At 37.0% G+C, this 12,723-nt stretch overlaps 2 protein-coding genes and 2 pseudogenes across 3 annotated transcripts; 2 read left to right on the top strand and 2 right to left on the bottom strand.

Moving 5' to 3' along the window:
• The first annotated feature begins 2,601 nt into the window (after nucleotides 1–2,601).
• LOC123923148 (exocyst complex component EXO70B1-like) lies at nucleotides 2,602–4,583 on the top strand. Of its 2 annotated transcripts, XM_045975811.1 has the most exons (2): nucleotides 2,602–3,707; nucleotides 3,887–4,583. In XM_045975811.1, exons 1-2 carry the CDS (start codon nucleotides 2,751–2,753, stop codon nucleotides 3,959–3,961), a joined length of 1,032 nt encoding a protein of 343 aa, XP_045831767.1. In that variant the 5' UTR covers nucleotides 2,602–2,750; the 3' UTR covers nucleotides 3,962–4,583. The 2 variants fall into 2 exon arrangements, with proteins under 2 accessions (XP_045831767.1, XP_045831766.1); XM_045975810.1 differs by having other exon boundaries at nucleotides 2,603–4,577.
• A 2,299-nt stretch (nucleotides 4,584–6,882) lies between these two features.
• On the top strand, nucleotides 6,883–11,452 carry LOC123923136 (exocyst complex component EXO70B1-like). Its single transcript, XM_045975796.1, has one exon. The coding sequence runs from the start codon at nucleotides 7,030–7,032 to the stop codon at nucleotides 9,142–9,144; it is 2,115 nt and encodes a 704-aa protein (XP_045831752.1). The 5' UTR covers nucleotides 6,883–7,029; the 3' UTR covers nucleotides 9,145–11,452.
• LOC123923145 lies at nucleotides 9,654–10,393 on the bottom strand (annotated as a pseudogene).
• LOC123922514 lies at nucleotides 10,958–12,321 on the bottom strand (annotated as a pseudogene).
• Between the last annotated feature and the right edge of the window lie 402 nt (nucleotides 12,322–12,723).

Raw genomic sequence — 12,723 nt, 5'->3', positions numbered from 1 at the left:
GTGTATCACATACAAAATGTTATGGAGGGATCCTACAATGGATGGGCTTGGATCACAATGGATATGGGCTTAAGAAGAACATCAATTTCTAACACAATTAATATTGTTTTTTTTATGAAATAATTTTGTATATAAATTGAAGATAGTTGTAATTGAATGAAAGATAACTGGACAATAAGTTGAGATGCTAACTCTTTTTGGATGAGTACACAGCCGTTAGACACAGATTACAGTCCTTAACTAAAGATCAAATGTTCATATTTTCACTGTAATGATCAAATGTTCATATTTTCACTTTGATAAATTGGATTTAAATCGTAAAACTCAACAGTTCTAAAAAATAATCAGTCTTAAAACTCAACAAAAGAGTCATTAAAATTTCATCTAGTAGTACTACTACTACTAACTGTAGTTTTGAATGGAGGTTCTTATTGTTAGTTAGATGATTCATTTAGTATTTTATTTATTTAACAAGATTGGTGGAGGTAAGGAGAGGCTAATATGAAAGAAGTCAAAGAACCCTAAACAGAAAAGGTGAAAACACAGGAATGTAAACAGGGAAGAACTGGAGAGAAATTGTGTTTATATAGATGTTAATGTGAACACAATAAATTTTAAATAGTTTTCCAAACCAAGGGAAATGTCATATCTTTTTATACTAAATAACTTTGACATCATCTTCTTTCTCTTGTGAAAGCCACTCTAAATATGAAGTTGGTGCCGGCATGGTGGTTGGAGTCATATCCTTTGAAATCCATTGCGCTGCTAAAAATAATGATGGTATTGTCAAGGAGATACGGCAGGAATGTGCATCATTGTATGTTACTTCAAAAACGTTTGGATTGTCACGAAGTTGTTGTACTTTCTTCTTGGCTCGACAAGCATCTAATTTCATGTGGCTGCACCTATAGTAACTCCTGAAACAAAAGAAACATTTCAAGCCGTGGTTATAGCAAATATGAATCATTACTCATCACTTGTAAGCAAAAATAACTACTTTGGCATTCATTAAGAAAAGGGAAGTCTTAATATTATTTGTCGTGCTGCAAAAATTGTTTAGTTTCGGGTGCCAACACATGCTCAATACAATCAAGTATTCTTCGAGCTTATTCGAAGAGGGTAGTGGACAACTTGTGTTCTTCCATATATGACGTCACAGAGTTCGGAGCCATTATCGAGCAATGTAAAACTATCTTTTCAAATGTTTTTGTAGAGTCAAGTATAGAGTTTGTGTGGAGACTAACAAATGAAGTTGCACATAACCTGCTAAATTGGCCACATCCGCAGCTAGGTACTTGCTATCATTGGTACATATTTTGATGTTATATTGGAGCCGTATTTAATTTCTATTTTTGTTATGTGGCTATTAATTTGTATGTTTAAGGGATAAAAAAAAAAAAACAATAACCGCTGTGAAATTATCACATCAGTGGGTATGTAGTAGTGTGTCATGTTTCCGGAAGCAAGATTAATTACATAATTTCCTATAACCTCGGGTATTTGACGCGAAGTATCTCTTGCTTGACATATTTTCTCCAGGTAAACCCGTCTTTCCGTGGCATTTTATCTAGGCTTCCTACGTGTGTGGTGCAGGAGAGATCAGTACTATTGTTCTTATCTTCGTCTCCGGTTCCATATTCCTACTGCAATTTAATGCAACGACATACTTATTAAGTTGGGGTGCAAGCTTCTGATAGCAAAGATAAATGAAAGTCAATGCAACTTGAGTGTTTGGAAGATAACCAAAGATGATCGAGGAGTTGGGATGGAGGAAATATGATGAGAAGACTAGGTTTTTATTTGATAAGCACATTGTAAGGTTCATCAGTGTTACAAATTGGTTTATTAAAAAGGGTTTTTCTATCATGTGGCAATTTGGATATGTTAAAAAGTTTAAAGTAGTAAGTTTGTATCGGAACATCATAAATCAAGTGATCGATTGATTTTATTTCAAACCATGATTGAATAATACACCTTATGAACTCAAGTTTTGAGAACACTAAATTTGGATTTATTACCTCACTTAATATTAAACGGTCGCATAAAGTATTTGATGACTTGACTAATTTATTACAAAGATAAGGATGTATTTGGTCAAAGTTTTAATACCTTTCTTGTGGTTGAGAGAGTGATGCTCATGCTTCTATTTCCTTCACAACTCGTTCATACGCCTTTGATCCCTCTGAACCTTTCCACTCATATAATTTATTAATTAATCTGTTGACTGAGAGTGATGCTTCTATTTCCTTCAATTTTAAAACGATGAATATTATTTCACGAGTGTAGGACCATCATTTATGCAACAGTTGACTGGAGATGAGGTTTTCCTTGACTTGGTTTGCAACTTGCAACCTAGGAAGCACCGACACTCCTCAGATTAGGCGTGTCCGTGTCGGACACGTGTCGGTGTTCATGTCTGACACTGACACTGACACTGACACTTATGATTACCCTAAATTATGTCATTTTTCCAAATTTTTATCAGTGTCGACGTGTCAGTGTCCGTGTTGTGTCCGGTGTCCGTGTCTGTGTCCGGTGTCTGTGTATGTGTCCGTGCTTCATAGCTTGCAACAGTTGACTGGAGATGAGGTAAGTCAAAAACTGGAAAAATCGTTGGAACTTTCCTAGAGATGACAAATAACTTTGGTCCCCAATTGCCTCATAATTTCTGCTGAAATAGAGAGAGCTTCTCATAACCAAAGTCATTCTCATTCTGTCTGTGAAATCCATTCTTACACACTTTAGACAACATGATGCATATTCTAATCCAAATTTGGAAATGGTTGATGCAGCCAAAGGTGTGGAGGTTTGTGGGTTTTGCATCATCCATTGTTGGATTGCTCTGTTATGCTCTAAGCTCTTCCTTCAACTATCTCTTTGGAGATTGGAATCTGTTAAAGATTTTTCTTTACAGTGTTTTCAGCTTAATCATCAGCCTCATCATTTTATTTGCAAAGATATGGCAACACTCAACAAGTCTTCGGTTCAAAGCTCACGCAGCGTTTTTGGTACTAGCAATCACTTCACTCTATTCATTTTTCTTCGATAAAGTAATGAATGGAAAACCAGATTCATATAGTCTGCTTTCATGTGCTGCTTTTTCTATCATGTTACTGAGTTTGTCGCGACAAACTCAGTGCGGATTTGAAATTGATCTTATGTACTTCTTCCTCGGAAGTCTAATTGTGCAACTCATGAAAATTAAATTAGAGTTATGCATTCTTGGAGTAGGATTCAGCTATTTAATTATTATTCTTCGTTCTGTTTTCTCTTCTATAAATGTTGTAATATATAATGAAGATCCTACTATCGTTCAAGATGAAAATCTGGTCGTTATTGAAGTCAATTTGCATTCACCACAACTGGCAAGTATTCGTAGTTGTGTGTTGGAACAACTAAGTAATTGTGTGACTGCGCTTCGGCAAGAAAATTCAAATATTATTGATATGCTTTTGGAGCAGTTGAAAGAATACCTTGGTGATGATTCTGAATTGACAGTTTCTGACCGTAATTTCGAAGCAGTGCTTAGACCAAAAGAAAATTTGAATCTCATGATAGACTCTATACCACCACAAACAATCGAAAACCTTCACAAAATTGCGAAACTGATGGTTGGAGCTGGATTCGAGATGGACTTTTCTGACGTGTATATCAGTTGCCGGAGAGGATGTTTGGACGAATGCCTCTCAAAGCTGGGGTTTCAAAAGGTTAGTGTAGAGGAAGTTCAGAATATGTCATGGGGGGACTTTAGAGACAAGATTGAAAGATGGATTAAGGCTTCAAACGTGGCTTTCAAGATATTGTTCCCCACTGAGCGGCGATTATGCGATCAGGTTTTCTTTGGGTTCTCCACTTCCGCTGATATATCGTTCACATGTGTTTGCAGGGAATCTACACTTCAGCTGCTAAATTTCGCCAATGCTATCGCCTTAGGAAGCCGGTCACCGGAGACGTTGTTTAGAGTCCTCGATGTGTTTGAAACAATGCGTGACCTAATTCCAGAGTTTGAATCTATATTAATTGGGTTGCTACAAAATGAAGCAACCACAATTTGGAAGAGACTAGGGGAAGCTATCCGAGGCATTTTCATGGAGTTGGAGAATCGGATCCGCCAAGATGCAGCAATGGGGGCCTCTTCCAGTTGTGGGCTTCTTGGAATTACCTGTTATGTGATGACATACCTTCGTGTTGCATGCGAGTCATGGCAGACACTGGAGAAAGTGTTTGAAGAAAACCATGGGCATTTGTTGAAGGAATATCCCAAAATTGAGGATAGAATGCATTCTTCTTCTATGCTATCAATGCAGATGGATTCGATTATGGAGCTATTAGAGAACAATTTGGAAGCCAGAAGCAAAATCTACAAGGACCCAGCTTTGTTCTATGTATTCTTGATGAATAATTTTGTATATAAATTGAAGATAGTTGTAATTGAATGAAAGATAAGTGGACAATAAGTTGAGATGCTAACTCTTTTTGGATGAGTACACAGCCGTTAGACACAGATTACAGTCCTTAACTAAAGATCAAATGTTCATATTTTCACTGTAATGATCAAATGTTCATATTTTCACTTTGATAAATTGGATTTAAATCGTAAAACTCAACAGTTCTAAAAAATAATCAGTCTTAAAACTCAACAAAAGAGTCATTAAAATTTCATCTAGTAGTACTACTACTACTAACTGTAGTTTTGAATGGAGGTTCTTATTGTTAGTTAGATGATTCATTTAGTATTTTATTTATTTAACAAGATTGGTGGAGGTAAGGAGAGGCTAATATGAAAGAAGTCAAAGAACCCTAAACAGAAAAGGTGAAAACACAGGAATGTAAACAGGGAAGAACTGGAGAGAAATTGTGTTTATATAGATGTTAATGTGAACACAATAAATTTTAAATAGTTTTCCAAACCAAGGGAAATGTCATATCTTTTTATACTAAATAACTTTGACATCATCTTCTTTCTCTTGTGAAAGCCACTCTAAATATGAAGTTGGTGCCGGCATGGTGGTTGGAGTCATATCCTTTGAAATCCATTGCGCTGCTAAAAATAATGATGGTATTGTCAAGGAGATACGGCAGGAATGTGCACCATTGTATGTTACTTCAAAAACGTTTGGATTGTCACGAAGTTGTTGTACTTTCTTCTTGGCTCGACAAGCATCTAATTTCATGTGGCTGCACCTATAGTAACTCCTGAAACAAAAGAAACATTTCAAGCCGTGGTTATAGCAAATATGAATCATTACTCATCACTTGTAAGCAAAAATAACTACTTTGGCATTCATTAAGAAAAGGGAAGTCTTAATATTATTTGTCGTGCTGCAAAAATTGTTTAGTTTCGGGTGCCAACACATGCTCAATACAATCAAGTATTCTTCGAGCTTATTCGAAGAGGGTAGTGGACAACTTGTGTTCTTCCATATATGACGTCACAGAGTTCGGAGCCATTATCGAGCAATGTAAAACTATCTTTTCAAATGTTTTTGTAGAGTCAAGTATAGAGTTTGTGTGGAGACTAACAAATGAAGTTGCACATAACCTGCTAAATTGGCCACATCCGCAGCTAGGTACTTGCTATCATTGGTACATATTTTGATGTTATATTGGAGCCGTATTTAATTTCTATTTTTGTTATGTGGCTATTAATTTGTATGTTTAAGGGATAAAAAAAAAAAAACAATAACCGCTGTGAAATTATCACATCAGTGGGTATGTAGTAGTGTGTCATGTTTCCGGAAGCAAGATTAATTACATAATTTCCTATAACCTCGGGTATTTGACGCGAAGTATCTCTTGCTTGACATATTTTCTCCAGGTAAACCCGTCTTTCCGTGGCATTTTATCTAGGCTTCCTACGTGTGTGGTGCAGGAGAGATCAGTACTATTGTTCTTATCTTCGTCTCCGGTTCCATATTCCTACTGCAATTTAATGCAACGACATACTTATTAAGTTGGGGTGCAAGCTTCTGATAGCAAAGATAAATGAAAGTCAATGCAACTTGAGTGTTTGGAAGATAACCAAAGATGATCGAGGAGTTGGGATGGAGGAAATATGATGAGAAGACTAGGTTTTTATTTGATAAGCACATTGTAAGGTTCATCAGTGTTACAAATTGGTTTATTAAAAAGGGTTTTTCTATCATGTGGCAATTTGGATATGTTAAAAAGTTTAAAGTAGTAAGTTTGTATCGGAACATCATAAATCAAGTGATCGATTGATTTTATTTCAAACCATGATTGAATAATACACCTTATGAACTCAAGTTTTGAGAACACTAAATTTGGATTTATTACCTCACTTAATATTAAACGGTCGCATAAAGTATTTGATGACTTGACTAATTTATTACAAAGATAAGGATGTATTTGGTCAAAGTTTTAATACCTTTCTTGTGGTTGAGAGAGTGATGCTCATGCTTCTATTTCCTTCACAACTCGTTCATACGCCTTTGATCCCTCTGAACCTTTCCACTCATATAATTTATTAATTAATCTGTTGACTGAGAGTGATGCTTCTATTTCCTTCAATTTTAAAACGATGAATATTATTTCACGAGTGTAGGACCATCATTTATGCAACAGTTGACTGGAGATGAGGTTTTCCTTGACTTGGTTTGCAACTTGCAACCTAGGAAGCACCGACACTCCTCAGATTAGGCGTGTCCGTGTCGGACACGTGTCGGTGTTCATGTCTGACACTGACACTGACACTGACACTTATGATTACCCTAAATTATGTCATTTTTCCAAATTTTTATCAGTGTCGACGTGTCAGTGTCCGTGTTGTGTCCGGTGTCCGTGTCTGTGTCCGGTGTCTGTGTATGTGTCCGTGCTTCATAGCTTGCAACAGTTGACTGGAGATGAGGTAAGTCAAAAACTGGAAAAATCGTTGGAACTTTCCTAGAGATGACAAATAACTTTGGTCCCCAATTGCCTCATAATTTCTGCTGAAATAGAGAGAGCTTCTCATAACCAAAGTCATTCTCATTCTGTCTGTGAAATCCATTCTTACACACTTTAGACAACATGATGCATATTCTAATCCAAATTTGGAAATGGTTGATGCAGCCAAAGGTGTGGAGGTTTGTGGGTTTTGCATCATCCATTGTTGGATTGCTCTGTTATGCTCTAAGCTCTTCCTTCAACTATCTCTTTGGAGATTGGAATCTGTTAAAGATTTTTCTTTACAGTGTTTTCAGCTTAATCATCAGCCTCATCATTTTATTTGCAAAGATATGGCAACACTCAACAAGTCTTCGGTTCAAAGCTCACGCAGCGTTTTTGGTACTAGCAATCACTTCACTCTATTCATTTTTCTTCGATAAAGTAATGAATGGAAAACCAGATTCATATAGTCTGCTTTCATGTGCTGCTTTTTCTATCATGTTACTGAGTTTGTCGCGACAAACTCAGTGCGGATTTGAAATTGATCTTATGTACTTCTTCCTCGGAAGTCTAATTGTGCAACTCATGAAAATTAAATTAGAGTTATGCATTCTTGGAGTAGGATTCAGCTATTTAATTATTATTCTTCGTTCTGTTTTCTCTTCTATAAATGTTGTAATATATAATGAAGATCCTACTATCGTTCAAGATGAAAATCTGGTCGTTATTGAAGTCAATTTGCATTCACCACAACTGGCAAGTATTCGTAGTTGTGTGTTGGAACAACTAAGTAATTGTGTGACTGCGCTTCGGCAAGAAAATTCAAATATTATTGATATGCTTTTGGAGCAGTTGAAAGAATACCTTGGTGATGATTCTGAATTGACAGTTTCTGACCGTAATTTCGAAGCAGTGCTTAGACCAAAAGAAAATTTGAATCTCATGATAGACTCTATACCACCACAAACAATCGAAAACCTTCACAAAATTGCGAAACTGATGGTTGGAGCTGGATTCGAGATGGACTTTTCTGACGTGTATATCAGTTGCCGGAGAGGATGTTTGGACGAATGCCTCTCAAAGCTGGGGTTTCAAAAGGTTAGTGTAGAGGAAGTTCAGAATATGTCATGGGGGGACTTTAGAGACAAGATTGAAAGATGGATTAAGGCTTCAAACGTGGCTTTCAAGATATTGTTCCCCACTGAGCGGCGATTATGCGATCAGGTTTTCTTTGGGTTCTCCACTTCCGCTGATATATCGTTCACATGTGTTTGCAGGGAATCTACACTTCAGCTGCTAAATTTCGCCAATGCTATCGCCTTAGGAAGCCGGTCACCGGAGACGTTGTTTAGAGTCCTCGATGTGTTTGAAACAATGCGTGACCTAATTCCAGAGTTTGAATCTATATTAATTGGGTTGCTACAAAATGAAGCAACCACAATTTGGAAGAGACTAGGGGAAGCTATCCGAGGCATTTTCATGGAGTTGGAGAATCGGATCCGCCAAGATGCAGCAATGGGGGCCTCTTCCAGTTGTGGGCTTCTTGGAATTACCTGTTATGTGATGACATACCTTCGTGTTGCATGCGAGTCATGGCAGACACTGGAGAAAGTGTTTGAAGAAAACCATGGGCATTTGTTGAAGGAATATCCCAAAATTGAGGATAGAATGCATTCTTCTTCTATGCTATCAATGCAGATGGATTCGATTATGGAGCTATTAGAGAACAATTTGGAAGCCAGAAGCAAAATCTACAAGGACCCAGCTTTGTTCTATGTATTCTTGATGAATAACTGCATGTACATGGTTCATAAAACCAAAGATGGTAAATTGGAAACCATTTTAGGGGATGCTGTGATCCAAAAATATACAGCGAAAATTCAGCAACACCGTGAGAACTATCAAAGAATCTCATGGAATAAGGTGTTGGACATTTTGAAGTTGGACGGCAACGGATCAATGCAGCTTAATGAGGTAGCTGAGTCAATGAAACAGAAGCTGAAGTCATTCAACACGCTATTTGATGAAATATGCAGGGTTCAATCTTCATGGTCTGTCATTGATGAACAGCTTAGGGAAGAAATAAGGATTTCCATTAAGAAAACCTTGTTGCCAGCTTATGGAAACTTCATTGGGAGGTTTCGAAGTGTTCCGGAACTTGGTAAGCATGCTGACAAATATATTAAGTATGAAGCAGATAATATTGAAGCAAGAATTGAAGGTTTGTTTGAGGGGATGCAGTTTATCAACTGGTAGACGAAAACAAACCTAAAGATGTATGTTTTTTTTTGTGTGTATGCAACTGTCATGAACGTAGTTGTAAAATATGTATGACCTATTTTTTTGAAACAGCAAATATATTATTAATAAAAACTAGGTCTTTGCACAACACGAACGGAGACCGGTAAAAGAGGGGCTGCAAAACAAAGGTGTCGTATATAAGCGGAACACCAATGAAAATACTAAAACAGACACCACCTAATAAATATCCACATCTCAACACTTGTTGCCATGAGCTTCTCCGATATTGGTCGTAGTTGTACAAAACATTTGCTTTGTGTTTTTGAATCACATCATCCGATAAAAGTTTCCTTATATCTTTGTTCTTCGTTTTGAGAAGTATGTATTGGTTGTTATTCATTAAGAAAACATAGCCCAAAGAAGAGTCTTTATAGATTTTAGATTTGGCTACCAAATTACTCTCCAATACCTCCATAATTCGATCCATATGCAGTGAAAGAGAAGAAGGGGATGGCACACTATCATCAAGCTTCGGGTATTCCCTCAACATATGTCCATACCTGCTCTGGCGTCGGTCGATAGTCACAAATGAGGCAGAGGTACTTCATCGTGTAACGGATAATGGGATGAATCCCGCCCTCGGGAACAGCTGCCTTTGCTAGATCTTGGCGAATTACATTTTCCAACTCCATGAAAATCTCCACTATTGCTTTTGCCAATTTCTTCAAAGTTGTGTTTGTTTCATTCCTTAGCGACACACAGAACTGATCACAAAAAAGAGACTCAAACACGTCAAGGATTGTGAATAACCAATCAGGCGAACGACTTCTGTTTGCTGCTGCTACGCTGAAATTTAGCAAATGAATAGTGCACCACCAACAAACCTCTGAAGGAGAGATTAGCGACTGTGGAGAATCCGAAGAAAACAAGATCGCAGAGTCGTCGCTCAGTGGGGAACAATATCTTGAGAGCAACCTTTGAAGCCTTAATCCAACTTCTAATCTGATGTTTAAGATCATTCCATGAAATCTTGTTAACATCCTCAATAGTAAGATTCACTAAACCTAATAATTGTTTCATTTTGCGCTCCAACCATTCCCTCCGGCAACTGCTGTAAACATTATAGCACTCCTTTTCAAAACCAGTGTTCACCATCAACTTTGCCATTTCATGAAGTTTGTTCATTGTTTCAGGCGGCACCATATCCATCATGAGAATCAAATTTTCTATTGGTTTGAACATTTGTATGCATAAGCCATCTTTGAATTTGGATTATAATATGCTCCATGTTCTCTCTTAAAAGTTGAAACTGCTTTTTTTTTTAAGGAACAAATATACTGAGATGTGAACAAATTTTTTTGGTTTTTTTTTTTTTTTTAAGGAAGCTACCTATCCTCTTAATTCTTAATAACTTAAAAGTTGATCAGTGAAAGTAATTTAAATATATAAGAAATGATTAATGGTAGACAGTAGTAGGAATTGACTAATCAGAGCCCCCTCTTTTGAAATAAAATGGACTAATACGAGAATTTAGTTAAAATGGAAAATCATGACAAACAAATCAAATGGAAAATCATGTGCAAATTAATTTATGTTTAAAATGACATTACAACCAATCATATAGCATAGTTGGACACGTCTTTGTTAAGAGAAAGAAACGAATTTGTCTCCTTAAACAGGAGAAGCCGCACAATCCCCTTCCATTCTCTTTTTTGTTGTTGCTAAATCCAAAAAATTATACTAACATATTTTGATTTGGATGTAATATCTACAATTTTCATTATGATCACAAATATCTTTGGTCTTTCGAATAACGTACCTGCTGTTATTAATCACACGCATCTGCACTGAGAGAGGAATTAGAGCAATGCATTCTATCCTCAATTTTGGGATATTCCTTCAATGGATTCCCATAATCTTCTTCAAACACTTGCTCTAGGGTCTTCCGTGATCGAATAGCAGCAGGGAGATAGTTCATCACGTAACGGGTAATCGGGTGAAGTCCACCACTGTCGGGAACCGCATCCCATGCCAGATCTTGGCGAATCAGATCCGTCAACTCCGCAAAAATGCCTCTGATCGCTTCGCCCAATCTCTTCCAAATTGTGGTTGCTTCATTTTGCAGCCACAAACTGTATTGATCACGGAACAGAGACTAAAACTCTGGAATGAGGTCACGCATTGTTTCAAAGTTCAAACATGTCGATTCTAAACAACCACTCAGGTGATCGGCTAGCATCGGCAAAATTCAGCAACTGAAGTGTAAATTCCCTACAGACATTCATAAATGATAAATCAGCGATGGAGAACCCAAAGAAAACCCGATCGCTTAATCGTCGCTCAGTTGGAAACAATATCTTCAAAGCCACTTTGGAAGCTTTAATCCATCTTTTAAGACCGTCTTCGATTTCCTCGATGTTGAGTTTCTTGAACCCTAACCTTGGTGAGGCTTTCTACCAAACATTCCCTACGGCAACTGATATACTCATGTACACGTCGGAGAAGTCCTTCTCAAATCCAGCACTAACCATCAACTTGGCTGTTTTGTGAAAGTTGTCGTTTGTTTCAGTTGGCAAGGCCTTGATCATGAAGTCATGGTCAGACATAATAAATCCAGAATCATCTATAAGCTTTTAGATGATATTGGGCCTGAATTTGCAAACCAATTCCAAACCAAATTACAAAATGTGGTTATGGTTTATAATTGGTGTTTTTTTATTGGAGTGGTGTGGTTATTTTTTTAAATGGATTTTGTAAACAAAGATTGGATATGGATTGGTTAGTAATTTGGTTAAGGAAATCCAAATTTTTTGCACACCCCTACATACTACTACCAATATCGGTTACTGGTTAGTTGCGGTGAATCTGAACGAACTTCAATAATTACCAGATTTTCATGCATCTGGTTTTCCATTCATTACTTTATCGAATAAAAATGAATAGAGTGAATTGATTGTTAATACCAAAAATGCTGCGTGAGCTTTGAACCGAAGACTTGTTGAGTGTTGCCATATGTTTGCAAACAAAATCATGAGGTTGATGATTAAGCTGAAAACACTGTAAAGGAAAATCTTCAACAGATTCCAATCTCCAAATAGATAATTGAAGGAAGAGCTTAGAGCATAACAGAGCAAACCAACAATGGATGATGCAAAACCCACAAACCTCCACACCTCTGGCTGCATCAACCATTTCCAAATTTGGATTAGAATATGCATCATGTTGTCTAAAGTGTGTAAGAATTGATTTCACAGACAGAATGAGAATAACTTTGGTTATGAGAAGCTCTCTCTATTTCAGCAGAAATTTTGAGGCAATTAGGGACCAAAGCTGTTTATCATCTTCAGGAAACTTCCAATGATTTGTCCATTTTTTAACTTCCCTTTTGTTTTAAGATATTTCCAAACCAAGTCAAGGAAAATCACAAATTACGATGCAAGTTCCGAACCAAGTCAAGGAAAATCACATCTCCAGTCAACTGTTGCATAAATGGGAAAGTTTCACCTTTATCAATGACTATAATCTAGTGCCAGTAACTGGATGGTTGCAATGGATCCAAGTCCAAGAATTACCTGACAAATGTTTGGACTTGAA

This window comes from Trifolium pratense, linkage group LG4, assembly GCF_020283565.1.
Source record: "Trifolium pratense cultivar HEN17-A07 linkage group LG4, ARS_RC_1.1, whole genome shotgun sequence".
Taxonomy (NCBI): Eukaryota; Viridiplantae; Streptophyta; class Magnoliopsida; order Fabales; family Fabaceae; genus Trifolium; species Trifolium pratense.
The sequence above is the reverse complement of the archived record's forward strand: the minus strand, read 5'-3'. Positions and strand labels throughout refer to the sequence as shown.